Here is a 21,701-nt window from a genome sequence, read left to right as displayed (position 1 = left end):
TCCTCCCAGAAGTGCCTTGGAAGAAAGGCCTGGTGGTCTACTTCTGAAATACCAGCCACGGGAAACTGCTGTACACTCAAGGTTGTCATGAGTCAGACTCAACTGGAAGCAATGTTTTTGTCTTTTCCAAATGTAGTGGGAGCCACCAGAAAAGTGCTTGTGGGAGCCCTGCAGGGGCGGAGGCAGCAGTGAAACAAAAGGCCACAGCTGCCACTGAGCCCAGGGTTCCCCCATGCACTTTTCTGGTGGCTCTTCTTTCTTCCTGGTCATGGGGGGTCCTTCTTTCTGCTTCTGAAATGTCACTTTATTCCCAGCAGAATGGCCACATGGACCCGTCCCCCCTTAGAGTCTTGTAAACAATTGCCCCTAGTTATTTGGTGAAAGTTAAAATCACTGTGGAGCCCTAGCAAGCAATTCCACTTCGCCGCAGCATCCCGATCCCTCAAGCATGCTACTTTATTTGACAAAAGAGGCTGTGAAGTTGACATCATTTTAAGGATGTTGAGGTGGAAAGGTTATCAGTGCCAGGCCACAAGGGTCCTTATTAGGAGGAGCAGTAGTGTTGGAGTGAGGGAGAGATTTGAGAACATTTTGCAGCTGGATTGGAGATGGAGGCAGGAGCCACAAAGCAAGGAGTACAGTTCCCCTCTGGAAACTGGGAAAGGCCAGGTGACACCTGTTGTCATAAAGGCATAGCAAGGAACAGTGCCCAGGTGACCCCTTGACTGGAGCTCAGTAAGACCCGTTTCAGATTTCTGACCCTCAGATTAAGATAATAAATGGCCTGTGTGAAGCCTGTGAGTGTGTGGCACTTGGGTGCCACCACGTCCTTTTCCATGGCCACAGTGCATGCTGGTAGACCCCAATCCTCTTCACTTTCAGCAAGCAAGGTTGTGACACCTGGAGAGCTGTCCATCAGATTTTGACAGCAACTGTAACCTATAGTTTGCGCTTTATCAGCAGCTGCGGTTCCATTTATATTCAGAAGATGGCAGCATTAACACACACATGACATTCAGGTGTAAGGTTTGGGATTTTTATTTTAAATGGTGGTACAGCAAGATATGTTAGGTAATTAATTTGGAAATTTGCTTCTAGAAAGATGTTGGAAATTATGCTAGAATATGTAGTAAAATATGCAAATAAATCTGCATTTCAAAAATCTTAGCGTGCCATGAAATCAGACTCTAATTTGCTCTGCAAAGCCCACAGCAGCCTTTTCCTTGAATATTTACTACAACAGGCTTTGCTTATCTCATTGTTAACTTTCTGTTACAGTTACCATAGATCTGTGTGTCTAAGTGTTTCAGGTTATTAGATGTGTGTACATAACACTTACTTTTAGTGACAAGTAACTCTAGGGATTCCAATCAAAAGATTTGGGTTTCATTGTTGATTCCTAAGAGATGACCACACACACACACACGCACACACACACACACACACACACACACAAATACTGACATGATTAACACTGAGTATCAGGATTTTTATGGGTTATTGACTAAGGTTTGAAGAAAAAAGTCTTAAAAACCAGACCTTTTTTTGGGTGGGGTATGTTGAAATAGATGGGAGAAAGAGACACTGTTGATGCAAGGTACCACCGAGATTGCCTCAGTACTTGGCCTTTGAAGAGCCCTGTAAGAATGAGAGGACAGACGTGAGGGACGGTAACGGCCAGACCGATGGCAGCGGAGGTGTGGAGTGCACTGTGCTGATGGGAGAACCAGAAGCTGTGGCAGTGTGTCCTCTCGCATTCGCTTGTGCCTCTGTGCTTGCCCCCATCAAATGCTTGTAGCGATACTTTCTTTAGTAAGTTCTGGAAGATGTCCAGCTCTCCACTGCACAATTGGATTAGCAGCTTATCAGAAAAATTATCTTGGTAACAGCTGCACTCATAACCAGTTGTTAATGTTAGGTTTTATCATATTTTCCGTCTATTCTAACGAGGAGGCCTGGTTGTTGAGTGGGTAAGCACTCGACCTAGTTAAAGGCCAGAAGCTCAAGCTTAGAGCTCATCCATGAAAAAAAGACGTGGTGGTCGACCTTGGAAAAGATTTCAGGCTTGGATGGTTATAAAAATGATTGTGTGAGTGATTGATTGACAGGATTGAACTACTGGATTGTAGGCATGTGGATTATGTGCCAATAAAATGGTTTTGAAACAAAGACGACAGCCTTGGGAGCAGCGTTCCTTGCCCTGTAGGGGTGCTGTCACTTAGAACTGCCTGAGGGCCGTGGGCTTCTGGTTGCTTTGTTAGTTTGCTTCTAAGGGTACCAGTTTTGCATTTTAATGTTGATAGGAGATGGACACAAATATTTTCTTTACGGAAAACCGTACGTGTCTTGTCTGCTGTTAGAAGCTTGCACACCTTTCTGGGGTTTAATGAAAACACCATTCCCATGTCCTAGATTGGGGCTGCACTCCAGGTGTATGAAGGCAGAATGCTCTAAAGAATGGATTAACCCGCAGGCGAGGTCACCTGTACTTCCGCCCAGATAGCTACCGTCAGAGCATGCTTTTGTTCTTGTGCGGTGAAATATTCTGTTGTGCTCAAATTCAAATCTGAGGAAGATCAGAGTTAATAGAAGAGCAGATGGGAAGCCCGGGCCCTGGGGGTATGGAGCCATCGCCCTGAGCCGCTCTCTTAGGCCGTGATTGCCGCTCCGCTCACACGCACGCAGGGGCTTTGTGCCCCGAGTCGTCTTATATTGCTTTTCATCTGAGAACCTTTCCAAACTTTGTCTTCTGCCTCTGTATTTTTAAGAAATAAAACCTTAATGTAAGAACATGGAGGGTTATGAAGCATGAAGTTCCATAAATATTTATGCCAAACCTCACAAGTAGTTCCTATTTTCTTGACATATTGGGGTCATGCTTCATTCTTGACCCCTTGAATTGAAAAATACAAGGAGGTAGTGCACCCTTTTCTTTTCTCTCTCTCGTCTTTCTTTCTTTTCATTTCTGTAATGAGTTTTAGATGCTGGGTGCTGTCCTGATAGGTCCAAGCAAGTTCCAGTGAGCTTTGTGTTCTGGTGTTTAAGTCTGGATCTAGAAATTTACACTTGTATCCAAAGTAACATGACTTATACCAGTGTTAGACTTTCGTGGTAAACTGCTCAGTTCCTGGGTATTTATTGCCAGCAAACTGAAGCTAAAGGTGGCTTTCATGAAGACTGTAGGAGCCCTAGTTGTGTAGTGCTTCCCATCTGCACGGTGGGCACCTGGAAACCTCCAGCAGCTCCAAGGGAGAAAGACGACTTTCTCCTCCCTAAACAGTGAGAGTCTCAGAAACCCACAGAGAGCGACTGTGAGTCAGCACTGACTTGTTGGCAGTGGGTTTTTGAGTTTTGTGAAGGCTAATAAGTGACTTTTCATCTATAGACCTATTTTAGATGACTCTCTTCATTTTCTTGTACCCCTCACTAAAAACCTTTGCTCCATCCTACAATGTGTTCAGATATAGTTTGTGTCAGTAATATAAATATGGAGGGATAATAGTGTAGAAATTGTATGTGGTGTGTTTTAAAGTTAGTATCCATTTAAATTCCAAACTCAAAAAATCACTGTCCTTGCGTTGATTTGGACTCATTGCAACCCTATATAAGCTTATACTCTTGCTCAATCTGTGTCATGGGTCTCCCATTCCGATCATCCCTTGAGACAGTTCTGGTGAGCTCCATGAACCCTTGTATGCACACTGTTAAACTTTTGACCTTTCACCCTGCGAAGCTCTGCTTGGGACTCTGGCTCCTGTAGGTATCAAGTATGGTTCTTGGTTGCTTGCAGCAGGGATGGATTATTCTTTTTTGGAAGATTGAGAAACAAGGCTAAGTTCCCTTCTCCTTCTTCCTTACCAATGGACTGCTGATTTGGTTTGGGGAACAGTGTCAGTTTCCCTGACAAGGAGTGCCAGGTGAAAGAATGCTGGCTGTCATGAGTAACTGTCTGTCTGTCTGCTGAGAGGCATTTGGACAAATCTTGTTCTCCAATAGAGGAAGCCTGCTGTTTTTACCTGGGACCCAGTTGTGTGATGACAAGCTGCTGGTAGACAGGAGTCAAATTGTACTCAGGAAGCAGCAAGCCTAAGGATGAAACGCCAGTGAAGATGAGGAGAGGAGAATGATAAAAAGGTTAGGCGATTTTTCACTGTTGAGATTCTGCCTACTGCCACACGGCCCACTGAGGGACATACTAACAGCGGTCTGGACTGTCTCAGTCGCTGATCAGTGTTCTTGTACTTGTTTCAAAAGAGGTTATTTGCTTTTGTTACTAATTTTGAACAGTATTTTGTGACTATTACAGTGCTTAGAAGATGAAAAACTGAGGCACGGGAACTGAACGAGAAGGGAGGTCAGGGGAACTACATCTTAGCTTCAGTTTGGACTCCTGACCCCCTCACCCCTGGATGTTTGTCCGGTGACCGTTTGGCCCACCCTCCCAGTAGCCCTAGAATACTCAGCTCATTCACTGTCATCCAGTTGATTCCAGCTCTCTGTGACCCTACAGGACAGGGTAGCCCTGGGTTCCTGAGGCTGCAACCCTTCACGGGAGCAGATAGCTTCATCTTTCGCCCATATAGTAGCTCATCGTTTTGAACCAAGTCATGTTTAGCAGACCAGTGTAGCCTGCTATGGCTCCAACCCCATGGTGCAATAGAAATGGAATATAGGACACACAGGTCAATTTACATTGTAGCCACAGTAAAAACCAAAAACAGCTTGAGTGAATCTTAGCCACATGTTTTATTAAATCAAATATACCCCATATGTTCACGGTTTTCGATGTAATCAGTTTAAAGTAATACCAAAGAAGACCTGTGCATTATTTTTCATATTGGGTCTTTGAAATACATCTTGTTTTCTAGTCATGTATTTATTTCTTGGCTGGATGTGACCATTTCCATGCCCTACATCTCTAGCATTTCCCACCCTGAACTTAATCATTTTTCCTCCACAACTGCTGTTCTTGTCTGACACGTCCATAAGGAACACAGGTATGTCTTACTCTCCTTTCACTCATGACTTCCTGTCAGCCACCAGAGCCTCCTTTTCCCTTTCCTGCGGACCTTTTCTCAAGATTGGAGCCTGGGTGACGTAATGGGTAAGTGCTTTGCCACCCTGTGGCTCTGCTGGAGAAAGCCTGATGGCCTGCTCCCGGATCTACTGCATGGACTGGAGCCAAGAAAACCTGCGGGCCACGGCTGTTCTCGCTCTTGGGCTGCCATGACTTCAGCTGACTCGATGGCAGCTAACAACAGTCATCTTTGTCTGTGTTCATTTCCAGTTGTCCTATAGGGAGCTGCCACAGAAATTCCATGACCAGTCTTTGCTGCTTGGGGCCCTTCTTGCCCTTCCCTCCCCCCCCCCCCCAGTTTCCACTTATTGTTGTACTACATACAGCCAGAGTGATCGAAAGCCCAAGTTATCATTCCTTTGGTGACATTTTTTTTTCCAGTCATCCTCTAGCCTATGGGAATAGATGTTGAAGTCTTGATGGTGTAGTGAGGTTAAGAGTTGGGCTGTTGACCAAAGGTTAGCAGTTTGAGTACACTAGCCGATCTTCAGGAGAAAGATGAGGCTTTCTACTCCCATAAAGAGTTAGAATCACGGAAACCCATGGGGCAAATCTCCCCAGTCCTGCAGGTTTGCTGCGAGTTGGAATTGCCTTCGTGGCAGTGAGTTTTGAATTTGGTTAGCGTAGCATAGAGGGCTGCCTTTGCAGGTCAGTCGTGAAGGCTGACTGAGTGGAAAGAAAGGTTGGCCCAAATGCTGTCAAATGTTTGTTGAATGAAAGAAGTGGAAATTGGGTAATATTGTTTTGTAAATATTGTTAGGTTTGGGAGAAAAATAACTTCAGGTATTGGATCCTTTGTCATCTGAGCCATGTCTGTTATAGTACATCAACATACAGTATCTTTGCTTTAAAGGGGATATGCCCAGGCTAACCTAACTACTATGTCTGAAATCATATCACATGTATTTTTGTCCCACAAATCCATGGCACTGGTGCTTAGATCCATTCTGTGCCTACTCTGCCCTTGCTATAGGTACTACCAAAAAATAATTGGCCAATACACTTTAGAGCAGGAGTTGGCAAACTGCTACTTTCACTTACATACACATACACTCACAAACACATCCGTGGCTGTGTTTTACGCTATGATAGCAGATTTGAGCATATGAAACAGAGACCACAGAACATTAAAAGTATAAAACATTTAGTCTTTGCTTTTTTCCATTAAACATTGTGTCTTTGGGCCACATGATGGTAGAAAGACAAAGCCTTGCAAAATATCCAAATTAGGCAGTATGCCTCCTCCTCACTTACTGAATCTCTTGTTATTTGGCATCTCACATTTACAACCTTAGTACAAAACACAAGCTTCTGTTTTGGCCATTGGCAATACATGTCTAACTATAGTGAACACCAGTTTGAGGTGAGAGTCATACTGCTGATGGGTAGGGTTTTGTGTCAACTTGGCTGGCCATGATTCTCAGTAGCTCAAAAGTTATGGAAGTTCTCTAATGATGCTAATTTGTTAGTTACATCATAATGTAGTGATTCTTTGCTTGTAATCTGATGTCACCAGCCTTCATTCTCACAGACTACCCATTTTTGCATAACAACATGGTCTTTTGAAACCTAACCGCGTTGATAAAGAGATGTGGGTATAATCTCTATTCAAGAATTAAGAGAATACAGATCAGGAAAGGAAAAACCTTTTTTAGTTTGTGTATCCTATTTCTGAGATGGTTTTGTTACATTTTTTCATAGTATTTCTGTTTCATTGCATGTTGTTAAAGAAAGATTGTCCATATTTCTCGTGAGAAATATGTGTACATCTATTTTCCCCCTTTGGTCGAGTTAATTCTGACTAATAGTGACGATATGTAAGGTTTCCGAGACTGAGTTTTCACGGGGACAGTGTCAGTGGTTTATTGAGTCTGTTCACTCTTTGCGACCTTCCTGGAGCTGCGGAGTCCAGGTCCTCCTGGCGCAGACCCGGGAGGATGCCGGCCCTCACAACCAGCACAAGGGCCAGCAGCAAGGGAGGCATCCAGAGGAGAAGCCTGGAGCTGGAGTCCCTGGGGGAGCCTGTGGCTCCCATGGTAGACTTCTGCCCACTAACATCCTCAAAGCTCACCCGCTGTTTGTCCCAAAGGCCAGCAGGGCCACTGTGGTCACCTGAGGACTGTTGCCGTTGTCTGGCAGCCCCGGGGTACAGGTCAGGGAGCAGGTATGCAGCCCTGAGGGTGGTGGGCAGCCACTTGAACCACCCACTTTGCAGCTAGCTACCCAGCACCTAACCCACCATCTCTTCCACGGTGACAGTGACAGTCCGCGTCCCTGCAGACTGACACCATTGGAAACTGAGGCGCACTTCTACTCTGGTTAGGGGCAGCAGGAGGACAATCCACTGCTCCACCACTGCATGCACTATCTGTCCAGTAAGCATGCAAGTATTTTGGAGTTAAAAAAAAAATCAACTATTGAAATCGTGCACTAAGCTCAAACATTATGCTTTAAAAAAATCTGATTCTTATTGAAATTCAAAATTTATAGCTTATATTTCTTAACTAGCATGCGATTTTGTATTGCAGGTTGCCTGCCTGATTCGAGTCCCTGTTGAAGTAGTTAAGCAGAGGGCGCAGGTATCCGCGTCATCAAGGACATTTCAGATTTTTACGAATATCTTATATCAAGAGGTAATATAGGTATTTTAAATGTGTTTTAAACTCTTTCATTTTTTAGAAATAGTTTATAGTAGACTGATATTCTGAACTATGTGGACCTCATCTCAGAAGCCCAGGATAGTTACAGTTTTTAAAAATGTCTAGTTATAATTTTTATGCTGTTGTCTTTCCTTTGTATGCTTTTGAATATTATTTTCATTTGGTATCGAATGTCTATACAAACACATCTTGAGTGCCACTACAGTGTGTGTGTGTTCTACACTGTAACCTCTCTGCAGCGCTTTTGGAATTGGACTGGAGTAAAGAGTAAAGATGCTGTATTAAAACATCCCAGCAGAATTTGAGGACACACGAGAAAGAAGTATACTAATAGAGTGATATTAGTCGCTGGTGTCCTATATTTATATCAGATGTAATTATTTTTTTACTTATTAGTATTAAGCTGTGGGTCAAAAATCATTTTTGGAAACTTGATGTAAATGACCAAATAATAATAGTCTGCTTTATCATGAGTGGGGTGCATTTAGGCACCTCGCTGGGGCCACAGTTCAGCCCTCAGCTGCTAGCCGAGGTTATAGCTCACCCCGTGGCTCCACGGGAGCAAGACCTGGCTATCTGCGATCTTTGCAGGCGCAGGTCACCGCATATTCCCGCCAGTGCAGCCGCTGAGCAGCTCGCACTTTGGTCCGCAGCCAAAGCCTTCCCCTTTGTGCCAGCAGGGATGCCTTCACCCAAGAAAGCCTGTGGGGGAACTTCTGCTGGGTCACTTGGGGTCACGCTCAGCTGGAACCTGCTCCAGCTCACCCAGCACCAGGAGGGAGCCTTTAACTCCCTCTCCGCTTTTCCAGAAGCCTACGGAGATGATTGCTCTCTGTTTCTACAGAAGCCTATTTTCCCAAAGAAAATCAATCTCGAGGGAATTTCAGTGAGTCTAGAAATTTACTCTGAGTGGGTGGTCTCTGTCCCCCAGGCAAGGAGACCCCGAGTCGTCGTGTGAGTGCGGGGCCAGGCTGTGCCATGTGGACAGTGGTGCTTTTATCAGGCTGTGCCCAGAATTGTTCCTTACCAGTATACTGAGAGGACAACGAGCCTCTGACGCCCTCTGATCCAAACTGGATTATCATTGTACTTTTTATGCCGGGATAGTCGGCATTCTGTGCGTGCTTGCTTTGGGAAATTTGTGGATATATCTTCAAAGCATCTCAAGGATTCATTTCGAGAGAAGAAATGTGGACCAGTGTGTCTACACTAAAGCTAGAATAATACATCGTTTAAGGTGACCAGATTTTAACATGGGTAAGGCGGGACACCAGCGGGACATCATTGATAAAACTCATATCCTGGCGAAATAGCCCCATGACAGCTGAAAACTGTATAACCTAGCCTTCTTTCCAAAAATCGGGACTTTAAAAAAACACTGCAGAATGCAGGGAAAATTGTTAAAAAATCAGGACTGTCCCACCAAAAGCGGGATGTGTGGTCACCCTAACATAGTTGGTTTTCTTGCTAGACATGCTCCCGTTTTAGAGAGCCAATTGGAACGTTGTATACCACAGCCCAGTTTAGTCTGTAACCTCAGAGAATTACTGTACTTTTGAACGTTTTAAAACTCAATGTTTAGGGCAGGCAGAACTGCTTTATGTGGAACATCCTTCAGAAATCTTTGCTCTGGCAACTTTTTGAGCCCTTGATTTTTGCTTGTTTCAGGGCATCCCGGGACTGTATCGAGGCTACGCAAGCACGGTGTTACGAGAGGTAACTCACTCAGTGTCCAGTATCGAAGTGCAAATGAATCATGACGTCTTTGTTCAGTAAAGTTTATGTCCCGAAATATCAGACGTTTATTCAGAGAAATTGGTTGAAAAAAGTAGATGAAATGATCACTTAACAGAAATTCTGTTTAGTCTTGTATCTTCTCAAACAGGTGGGGATCATTTTTTTTTTCCTGCCAAGGGCCATTTTGTTATTTATGAGGTCACTCACTGGCCATACTGGTTAACTATTTAATGAACTCACCCCTGATGCGATGGCTTGTTGGGAGAGAGATGAAGCCAGTCCTGTAAAGAGTTATAGTCTTGGAAAAGTGGCTCCATTGGCAGCGAGTCCAGTAACGTGATGGCTGGAACTGCTTCTCCGTGGTGAGATGTGTGTGATATTAGCTTGTTTCAATGCTTTCTCAAGCCCTGGATGAGCCGTGGGTCAGATGTTCCCCACCCCTGTTCTGGAAGATCGGAAGGCCTGCGTTTGCTGGGGGGCAGTTGCAGCAAGGCCTGCGTTTGCTGGGGGGCAGTTGCAGCGGTGAGAGTGGCTCACCGAGAGCTGTACTGTTGAGCTGGGATGGCCAAGTTCTGGGGTGACAGCGAGATACTCAGAAGGATTCTTTATTCTTACTAAGCATTTTATTGGGGGGCTCTTGTAGATCTTTTTTTTTTTAATTATTATTTTTTTCTTTTCTTAAATTTTTTTCTCTTTTCTTCTTTTACATTTTATTAGGGACTCATACAACTCTTACCACAATCCATACATATACATACATCAATTGTATAAAGCACATCCATACATTCCCTGCCCCAATCATTCTCAAGGCATTTGCTCTCCACTTAAGCCCCTTGCATCAGGTCCTCTTTTTTTTCCCCTCCTCCCTCCCCATTCCCCCCTCCCTCATATGCCCTTGGTAATTTATACATCGTTGTTTTGTCATATCTTGCCCTATCCGGAGTCTCCCTTCCCCCCTTCTCTGCTGTCCCTCTCCCAGGGAAGAGGTCACATGTGGATCTTGTAGATCTTATAACAATCCACCATTCAGTTGTATTAAGCACACTTGTACATATGTTGCCATCATCATTTCCCAAATATTTTCTTTCTACTTGAACCCTTGGTATCAGCTCCTCCTTCCCCTACCCTCCCACTCATGTGAATCCTTGATTAATTATATATTAATATTGCTATTTCATTTCTTACACAGTCCATTATATCCCTCACCCATATTTCTATTATTCGTCCCCCTTGGTGGTGGTGGGGGTATTATATAGCTAACCTTGTGATCAGTTCCCCCCTTTTCTCCCTCTCCCTCCTACTCCCCCCATCCTAATGGTATCACGACTCCCACTACTGTTCCTGAGGGGGTTATCTGGCCTGGATGCCACGTGTTGAGAGCTCTTATCTGAACCAATGTACATGCTCTGATCTAGCTGGATTTGTGAGGTAGAACTGGGTCATGATAGCGGGGTAAAGGCAGCATTCAGGAACTAGAGGAACGTTGTGTGTTCCATTGGTGCCATACTGCACCCTGGTCATGTTTTTAGGTTTTGTTTTGGGTTTGCTATGAGTAAAAGATCATGTTACGTATGCAAAATTAATAAGAATTAAAGAAAAGCACATTAACGAACATGTGTGGTATTTAACATAACTTCCTGTTAACTTGCGAAGGGGTGGAGTCTAGTCTGTCAGTCAGGTCACAACCAATGAGGCCTCTGCATGGGCATGGCATTCTCCAGAGGATTCTGGGAACTCCTGTCTTCCTCCTGGGAGGTGGGACATACGCACTCTTTGCTTCATCTTCCTGCTAAGAAGACACATGGAGCTGCGCTGATAGAGCCAGAGTCCTGGAGCTGGAAGAGCCACATGGAGACCCACGAGCTCTTTCTTATACACATGAGTCGCCCTGGACTTTTTCTCTAGTCTACCTGAGCTAAAACACCAGCCAAATGCTAAGAGCTAGGAGTTTAGACTGGACTGGAGTTGTGACGCTGCAGTACAAGGCGCCCACTGCTCACTGCCATCAAGTGGACTCGAAGTCAGAGTGACCCTGGAGGACAGAGTAGAACTGCCCCTGTGCGTTCCCCAGACTTGGGTTTTTGAAATTGTAAATCTTTGCAGGAGCGAGTAAGCCTCATTCTTCTCTTGCAAGTTGGTTGCTAGCAGCGCAGTGCCTCGCGCACATGCCACTGGAGTAGCTAATGACTGAGAAAGCAAAACTCGACCCTCAGGTGTGGCGGATCGCTGCACGATGTGCGTTTTCTTCTTTGCCCCTTACAGAAGGGACCGCTTGAATTTACAGAGTCGGTCGTGGTTTGAAATGTAATCTTCTAACAAGGAAGCACAAGTAGGAACCTACAGATGTCTACTTTGTGCCTTTGCTTTATATTTGGAGTTCTTTTGATACGGAGCCATTTTCATATGTTAAATGTTTTTAGATTTAAATAAGTATTCTCATAATTAGCCAAACACAAGCTGTCCACAGGTTACAAATGAGATCTCTTAATTTTTTTTTTTAGAGTTTGCAGATCAGTTTTAATAAGTACATATGGGTCTTGTTTTGCCTTACATCTGTGCAAGAAATAGCAGGAAGCAAGTGATTGTGATCAAGTGTTGGTATGAGCCGGGTTGGTTCAGGGTTCAGAATGAGCGCAAACAGACTTAGCCTTCAAGGGCCAGCGTGAGTTGCGATGTTGGGAAACACTAATTGAGGATCGACTGTCTGCATGGACCATGTTGGGCAATCCCCACGTGTATCCCCAGGTAGGCACTGGATTGTTTTTAGCTCTAGATGGCAGTCTTTGTCAGGTAGCACTTCAGTAGTACATGTTATTTGCAGCTCTGGATTTCTACATGGTAGCACACCTTCAGTGTGGGGTAGTTGGGCTAATGTGGATCTGCCTTCTTTTGAAGGCAAACTGAATGTTTCAAAAGTAGTTATTGGTATGCAGATGACTTCTGCCATTCAAGAATATCACCCAGACTGTTGCACCATCTTCTACTGATTTTCTGACTCACTAGATATGCTGTTTGCTCAGGTTTTTTCCTGTACGCAGGAAGAAGTGGGGTGGGAGGGGGCAATAAACCTTTATGGTTTTGCTGAGCGGTGTTGAATAAATGAATATATTTACAGCTATAGAATACTGGTTTTCATACAAACAAATCGCTGAAACGTGTGGTTACAACTGCATTCTGTTCTTTAAAAAATTTGTTTTGACATATGTCACGCTAGTAATTAATTTCTAGGCTGCATTCCTGGCAAAGAGTGTCACCCCGCCAAGATGACTTTGTTTACTCAAAATGGCAGCGCTTTGTTGGAAATTTAATTGGGGTCTTCTGTATTATGCGCATTCATAAAAGATCCTTCAGAACTGATTTTACCTGAAATATTGCTTTTGTAGAAATTCTCTGATAGAATGAGGGAAGAATTATTGCTGAATGAAATATAGCTTCTTTTCAAAATGAGAAAAATATGAAGTGATATGTCTGCTTTAAACAAAATTTTTGCTTTATAGTTTCGGTTCTTACATATGTCTGACACGCATATCAAATCTTTTTGCAGAGTGCTTGTTTGATTGTTTCAATAAGTAAGTACAGTGAAGCCTTAGTGAGAATCACCAGGAAACTTACACATTTATTCTGTGTGCAATTTTTTCCCTTTAAATTGTTCTCTCTCCATGGCAGTTGTCCATTAGAATGAAATTGAAATTTGAATCCATGCCTTATAAGCCAGATCACACGACTTCTTTAGAGTTTGTGGATACTGTCACATATCTTAAAACAGAATTTGATGTCTGTGGTGCGTGCAACATTTACCCTCGATGTTCTCCTAAATTCCTACTGTGAATTTTTGACTGAGTGTAAGCAAGGACAGCAGGTTATACGATTGACTTCATCCTTTCATGATTAGTCTTCCTTGTGAGCCTGGCCAATTGAGAGGGCCCACGCGTTAGGGCAGTGTGGGGAAGGTCTCCAGAGTGGGAAGCAAAGCCACACTTTTGAGAGGGCCCATTGGACTAAAGTGGGCGACGCGAAATCTTCTCATGTTCTGGTTGAGAAACCGAAAGTGCTTTACACAGCACTCAGTAAATGCTGCACTGTAAACTCCGTCTGCGAGATGTAGCTGCGATTCTAGGAGCAAGGCTTGACTTATGCTCGTTTACTGCTTCTTAAATTAATGGAAATGGTCCTGACTTGAGCTTTGAAGAATTAGAAATTGGAAGTAGTCAAATAAGACAACGGGAACAAAGGCACTGGGTGTGGGAAAGCACGTGTGCCCCTCATTTATCTCCACAGACTTGGGGCTGCCACACCCCTAGAAGAAGTGATTTCCCTTGACTGCAGCCCAAGGGAAGGGGCTTCAAGAAGTCCCTCTGAAAGTGGTGTGATTGCCAGGAGGAGAAGTTGGCCATCTCATCCAGGTGGATGTTTCTTGAACTGTAGAATTGGAGGGTTCAGGCAGTGCCAGAGGCCAGTAGTGGAGGGCCCTGGAAAAGCCCTCAGGAGAATCTGGCATGTGTCCTCTGCCATTTGGGGGACACATTACTGGTGTCTGACCTTTGCCTGCACAAACCTGAAGATAAGAAACTGACTAGAGCTTCCCCTTTGGCAGGATGCTGCCACTTGGTAATGAACAGCTTGCAGCTCCTTTTGGTGGATAAGAGACCCCACTAGGAGATATGAGCTAGGTGAAGACTCCCCAACTACCACCCACAAGCTTTTGCTACAGGCTTCAATTAGGCTAAATCATGTTATACATCTTATTTTGTCAGCTCACCAAAGGCCCCAGCTTGCCCCATTGACAAGATCACCAGTATGCAAACATGGCAGCTTTCCATACCTGGCCATACCTCAGCGGTTCTCAACCTGTGGGTCGTGACCCCTTTGGGGTTGAATGACCCTTTCATAGGGGTCGCCTGGTTCATTACAGTAGCAAAATTACAGTTATGAAGTAGCAACAAAAATAATTTTATGGTTGGGGGGTCACAACATGAGGAACTATCAAAGGGTCGCGGCATTAGGAAGGTTGAGAATCACTGCCTTAGAGTCTACTTCAGGAATTGATTTTTTCCTGCTCTAGAGGTTAGACACAGAACTCTGAAAGTTCAAGATTCAGGGACTGTCCTTCAGAGTGTCCTTCCCAACTCTGCTGTTTAGCCCCTTACTTCCTTGCCACAAAAACGTTTGATGATGCAGATGTTCCTGGGCTGGGTTTCCAGAGGCACACTCTTCTAGGTGTTCTGTGTCTTGTATTTTTAAATCTAATAGAATTTGGAGATGATTCTATATCAATTCATCAAGAGCACCTTATTTTCAAAGTGATTGCATAACACTCTGTTGTATAGACAAGCCATTGTTTATTTAATCAGCTTCCTTATTAAAGTATAGTACGAGTGTACTGTTGTAATTAGGATAGATATTACCAAATTGCTTTTCCAGGATGTACCAGTTAACACTTTGCTAACAAGGGTGGTGCACCCTGGTTTCCCCAACCTCACTAGTGATACTCACCATCTCGGAAAAGAAAATGACCGCAACAGTAGTTTCACTTTCACCTATAAATGAGATTGGATATGGTAACATGTGCCCAAGAGCCATCTCGTTTCCTTTACTGTGAGCTGATCCCTTAATTCTCAGAATACCGTTAGGATGTTTCCAATAAAGTATTCCAGGTTTGGGCACATAGCATGTGGTTAAGCAATGTCAGCTCGGATTGGTCATATTCTTGGTCACTTTGACAGGAAGGGCACCTGCTTTGTGAGATGCAGCTCTGCTACTGACCAGCTGCCTGCTCTTGGAAAGGTACTAAGCTCTCTGAGCCAGAATTTGCCCATCTGCAAATGGGACTTTGTAGAGTGTGTTCTTGTTGAAATTCACAGCAGTCCCAGGAGGCAGGTATTAAACTCATATGGTCTTCTAGGGGACTTGGATAAGTAAAAACCTGCCTGTCGCTTGGTAAAGTTCTAAACAGATATTCAGCCTTGATCTCTCCCGTTTAACTGTGTGGAGACCACTTCATGATGATGAGTGACAATTGGTGATAATTGACGATTAGCACTTGTAAAACTTCTCAGCTACAGTTGGAGAAAGGTTTCTTCAGACATTTTGTAAAGAGGAATTATTTATCTAGTTAACAAATTACCACCCACAACCAGTTTTATGCTCATTGCCAACTAGTAACAACAGCATTTGTAGAATAGTGAAAAGTTACCCTAATTGCTGGTTGAGCTGATGATAAGGACTAGTGTAAAAGGGTTGGAAGAGTTTTATGACTTCCTTACTTTTGGGTTAGACTGGTATTTACTAAAATTTAATTTCGAAGTCAGATTACCCAGTTAGAGGAACGCTCTTAGTGAGTGACTGCAACGTGCAGGCTTTCTATGGACCAATCACCCAAGGCTGGAGCTCCCCTTGCCTGCTTACCAGTCCTGAGCCTGCTTGTCCCTTCCTGCTTTCATGATAGCCCACAGAGAACAAGGGCCGTGCTCTTTGAAAAGAAAGGTGATTTTCTTCCTGTAAGTGCTTTGTGTCTGCCTGTGTGTTTGTATGAGATGACTCCCTTTGACTCACTGACTTACAGCTTCCTCTCGCTTTTGGTTTGTCCTTGCCTTTTGTTTCTGTTGGGCTACATGAAATGTTGTCATGCTTTCCCCAGATAGCAGGATTTCCTCCTGAAAATCACTATTGGATCTTTCATTCTTAGGAGCGTTCGACAACTCTAACATAGAACTTTCCTCAGCATGTGGCGATATTGGCCGATTTTACCTGTTCCTTTTCGTGCACTCCCATGTGCTCGGCTCCATACCAGACGCCTGGACAGCTTCACGCTGCGGAAGGAATGCTAAAGGAATTGAGCAGGCTGGTGGCTCACCCTTTGGACGCATTACCATGATCTTTGCAGTAGGTGGGTGGTGGTGTGTGTGTGTGTGAAAAATACCATAGAATATAATTTTCTCCAGTTCCTGTCTTCCTAAATCTTGGGGAAGAAATGGTTTGTTTCATTACACAATAATAAGTGTTGTGATTGCTCACTTGTCCCCACATCTAGCAATTCTGAAAAGCGGGGGGGGGGGGGGGGGGGCGAATGATAAATCTTTCCAAACTTGTAATGTGAAATTTGTTTTCCAGCGAAAATCTAATGCAAACATATTGAACCCGATTTTAATCCTACATAATTCATTTTATTAACTATGACCAAATAGACCATCTGTTAAAATTCCATGTTAGTAGCTTCATGGGAAAAGAGAAAAGTCCCAGTTTGCTCTTGGAATTCGTCCACTTTTTATTGTTCAGGCTTTCAGTAAATGTGTAAGGAGACATTCTTATTAATGAGAATATTAAACAAACACAAATGAAATTTCCCCTTTAATCACAGAGGGTTATAAGATAGTCACTTAATTGCGTTTACTTTAGTGTAACTTAACAGTAGAGATGCTCTATGGAGAATGAATCATAGCTCGTTTCACAGAAAATGATTACCCCTCACATACGGATTTTAGCCTGCAGTTTTTATCTTCTCTAAGTAAACAAGCATTTTTAGAAAAAACTCAAATTATCTTAATGTAGAAAAATTACTTCTGCCTCTCATTGTATCTTTTCTCATGTGTTGTTGATATGAAACCAGCTGCTGTTTGCTTTCTTATTCTTTGGACACATTTATTTTGCACTGTACAGTTTGGAACATGCTACACGTGTCCATTGTGTGCACCATTTACCGGCATGGGCTGCGACGAGGTTCTGTGTACACACTTCAAACAACTGTTGGCTAGAGGTGGGCATCTCCCCTGCATTTTGTATTTGAAATGGGGCTATCATAAGCCATCGTGCCAAAGGAGCTCTGTCCGGTGTGTTTGTCACCCTCCTTAGCTCTTAAGGTCAGTTTAGACCGCATCTCGGCTGCAAATAACAGGAAATTTGACTACAGTGGCTTAATCAGATCTTCTTCTTCTTTCCCCGCCCCCTCCTCCAACAGGGAATCTGGCGGGCCTTAGGCTAAGGCTGGTGTACAGGCATAAAGGATTTGTGGTCACTCATTCTGGCTAGCCCTCTGCGATCCTGCCTCATTGACTCATGCCACAGAGCGGCTGCTGTAGCTTTAGGCATCACAACATCTTGAAGAAGGGGGAGGCAGGAAGGCAGTACTACCTTTGTCTGTCCATCCTCTTCTGGAAAGCCAAAGCTTTCGTGGGCCAGAATGATGGTCTAGGTCCTTCCTAAGATGCATGGGGATTGGAAATGTTTTTGGTGCCCGAGATGAAGGCAGACAAGGAGTTGGGAGAAAAGGGAAAGGGGCTAGGATTGCTGTTAATCGTGTCATTAAACAGTGTCTGCCATATTCTGTTGGCTCAAGTCCAGGCATCAAAAGCTGTATCTCTGTAGAAAAGGAAGCATCTCATGGCCCTCTGACTTCTGTCCCTACATGGGCGCCATGTAGGCCTGGAGTCCTTATGTGGTTCTTCTCCTCTGTCAGTTGGAGGGTCTGTTTTTTGGACATCAATGTCGATGCTACTCTTTAAAATTCCCTTGAATGGTCTCTGCTGCAATTGTAAAAATAGTTTTACTTTGAAGACATTACATGATGGCATAATGATCTGGGTTTTTTTCAATTTTGATTTCAAGATGCAGATCTCAGAATGCCTGTGTTTATATGCTCATTTCAGAGCACGTCAAAAAAGTGTTGTTACCACATTTAAAAACGTGATAAAAATGTAAAGCTGTTGTGTCCCAACATAGCTTCATCTCTGTCTGCATACTTTGGAAGGTGGTGTTTGCATCTCTTAACTCTCCCCTGAAGAATTCTGCATTCTTGAATTTGTACTGTTTTAAAATGGCAGTTTTGGCATAATCTGGAAACCCAAATTGTGTTCATTTTCAATGTTCTTTGAGTTTGAGGAACCAAAAGGAGTCTGAAGAGACAAGTTGAGGACTGTGGGGTGGATGGGGTCAGGTTTCCCAGTGAAATTCTCATAGGGCAGCCCTTGAGCAGGTGCATTGTTGCAATAAAAACAATCCCTGGTTTATCTTTTCTGATCTTTGTCTTACCAATTCTGTCTTCAGTTTCCTCCAAGCTTCTTTGTAATGGGTCCCTGAGAGTGTCCTGTGTCCTTCCAGAAAAGCTATCAACACATACACACACACACACTCTCTCTCTCTCTCTCTCTCTCTCTCTCTCTCTCTCTCTCTCTCTCTCTCTCTCTCTCTGGCTCTCTGGCTCTCTGGCTCTCTGGCTCTCTGGCTCTCTTGCTCTCTCTCTCTCTCTCTCTCGCTCTCTCCATGACCTTTCTGCCTTGCACTGAAATGGCTCCTTGTATTGGGCCTTGCTATCTTGATCTTATTGACTAATCTCAGACTCCTCCCTGGTTGCAATTCTTTCCATAAAATTGTCTTCATTACTTTGATCTTATAAAAAATTTGATGAAAAGATCAGCTTTTGAGCTCACTGATCTTCCCACAACACTTTGGCACCCATTAATCAGAAAACTTGCTGAGGCCAAGATGTTTGTTTAAACTTGAAACGCCTACCCATGTGAGAATCCCATGGCAATTCTTCCTCCAGTTTCTGGACTTCAGTCATAGTTTCTTCACTTGTGACGTTGCTTCTTCCCTCTCTTGGCTTGCTTTTGCAGTCTACCCACCTTCCTTAAAACAGCGCTCTAGAGTCCTGAGCTGTCTACCTTCCTAGATGCCAGGAAGGGACTCTTGGGCAAACCACAGTCTTACTAAGCTCCAGATCCTGTACGGTAGGGATCATGTATTTTAACTGTTGCGGGGAGTGTGTGAAATAATACACACCAAACATCTGATACAGTGACTCAGACATTTAAGCACTCAGTAAATACTATGGTTTCGTATTAACCGAAGTACATGGATCATTGTAGCAAATCAGCTTTGATAGAGATATTCATAAAGAACAGTGGCTGGTAATCAACATTATCCCATGTGTTTGCAGGACTTGCTTTTAGCACCCAGATGTTAGTTAGGTCTTTCACTGAAAATCGCCCATGACCACACTAAGAGGGAACTGGTTATTTCTGGTCACTCACCTCTTTCCCTAGGCCAGTGACATTAACTTCGTTCCTGTTCATAAGTTATTATCTATTCCCCTTACTGAAACATCAGCACCTGAAGTAGAGAACCTGATCTGTTTTGCTTCCCATTATTAATTCACCCCCTAGGAAAGTGCCCAACACAAAGCAAATCAGAAAATATTCAATAATAAGTCAATGACTTAATCATACTTGTTTCTCAGTACTACACTAGTGGTCACGACTTAGATATTTAAGATCTACATCAGATACTCAAAAAAAGGTGTATCTGACAAGAATCACCGGGCTCTTACTTAGTTCCCAGGAAAGGTCAGTGTTTTCTATCAAATACATTTTATCTGCATTTCCAATGAGGGTTATTTTCTCCTTGTCTTATCACATATTTTGGTATTGTACCAACTACAAATAGCTCTATTTTGAATTTTGCCATTTCCAGCCAAGACTGCTTGTCTGAATATTTCACAATTACAAAATAAGTATTTGAAATGACATGAAAAATAGCAACAATTTATCCATGAAGAAATCCCTTCATCTGATATATGCAAATTATATCTAGGGCCACTGTGTAGATAAAAAATTACTGTTGAGATTCTCAGTGTTACAGACTGTCACCTTCATTGTCCTATCTTACAAGGCATATGTGAGAGGCCCTACATTTTAGTATTGGGAAAGTCAAGTTTGAAGGGAAAACTTAGAATTTGTATGTTTAACTCAAGGTCCATGGTTGAAGGAAGTCATTTAGATAAACTAACGTGACTGTTAAGAGGCACTTTGTCAGAGCAGTGGGCTAATAGAAAGGTCAGTGGTTCGGATCTCTCTGCTGCTTTGTGGGCAAAGCTACAGCAGTCAGCACCCACAAAGACTGACAGCCTACAATCCCCCTTTCTACTGTAGCGTCCTTATGAGTCCGGATTGACTCCATGGAAATAGGGATTGTTTCTTTGTCATCTTTGGTTTTAATGTGGATGCCTACCTGCTTGACCTTATCGTATGACAATAGTAAAAATTCACATACTAACCAGGGTCATGTATTATACATATATGTATGTTTCTAATCCTGTAAAAGAATAAGTACTAAGTTACTAGATAGCAAGACTGGACTGTTAGCTCAAGCTCAAAGTCATGTTTCTTGTCCCACGTTACTCTCAGCCATTATCTTGCAGACAGATTCACTGACTACCCTCTACTGAATCCCCAGCACATCACAGGAAAACAGCGATGGCAAATGTGCCAGACGTGGAGCGAGTCTGTGGACCGACTTGAAAGTGGAGCCCGGTTTATGGTAGAAGGTTAGATGGGCTCTCTGCTCCAGCTCCGTGGATCCAGCCACCCGCTACCCCATCCGCTGACTTGTACCATGGCCAGCAGTGAGCACACCTTCATTGCCATCAAGCCAGACAGTGTGTAGCGTGGCCTGGGGGGCAGCGTCATCAAGCTCTTTGAGCAGAAGGATTCCGCCTGGTGGCCAGGAAGTAATCAAGGCATCTGAGGAACACCTGAAGCAGCACTGCATGGACTGGAAAAACTGCCATTCTTCCAAGGGCTGGGGAAGGGCTGTGACTGTGCAGCAACAACAAGAGAACCTGAAAGTGGGGTAGGCACGCAAGAAGGAGCAACGGAGACAGCATGGGATTGGGTGGTCTGACCAGAGGTCAGCGCTGCACAACTTTATTACAAGGTTTATATTCGGTCTGTATGAGGAACTTGGCAGGCAAAACATTACTTTGTACCATGTTGCTAGGACGTCATGGTACATTGACTCTAAACCAGTACATTCTATTAGCTGATTTGTTTGCTTGTCATATAGACAATTACTATTGTGAAGAGTAACACAAAGTCTTAGACCTCACCAAAGTCCCTGATTTCTGGACAAGACCAACAGTGACTGTCATCCTGGCAGCTGGTGCTCCACAGTGAAGTACATGAACTTGGGACCAGTCGTGGCCATGGTCTGGGAAGGGCTTAATGTGGGGAAGACAGACCAGGTGATCCAACCTAGTGGATTCTAAGCCAGGCATCATTCAAGGGAACTTCTGGATTCCAGTTGGCAGGAACTTTCATGGCAGCGACTCGGTAACAAGCGCTGAGAAGGAAATCGGCCTCTGGTTTTAACTGGAGGACTCGGGGGACTATACACGTAAGAGGCAGACAAAGCAGTCCCGTCCCTGTGGGCCTGTGCACTGCTCGGTGCGCCTGTCC

General features: G+C 43.9%; 1 protein-coding gene across 2 annotated transcripts in view; it reads left to right on the top strand.

Moving 5' to 3' along the window:
• Nucleotides 1–21,701, top strand: part of SLC25A26 (solute carrier family 25 member 26) — a 167,899-nt gene that overhangs the window by 34,010 nt on the left and 112,188 nt on the right. For both annotated transcript variants that reach the window (XM_075549915.1, XM_075549913.1), the window contains 2 exons: nt 7,606–7,710; nt 9,406–9,453. In XM_075549915.1, coding sequence (XP_075406030.1) covers nt 7,606–7,710; nt 9,406–9,453 — 153 coding nt within the window. The remainder of the gene's footprint in view (nt 1–7,605; nt 7,711–9,405; nt 9,454–21,701) is intronic.

Source organism: Tenrec ecaudatus, chromosome 5 (assembly GCF_050624435.1).
Source record: "Tenrec ecaudatus isolate mTenEca1 chromosome 5, mTenEca1.hap1, whole genome shotgun sequence".
Lineage (NCBI taxonomy): Eukaryota > Metazoa > Chordata > Mammalia > Afrosoricida > Tenrecidae > Tenrec > Tenrec ecaudatus.
This window is presented reverse-complemented; position numbering and strand designations above follow the sequence as displayed.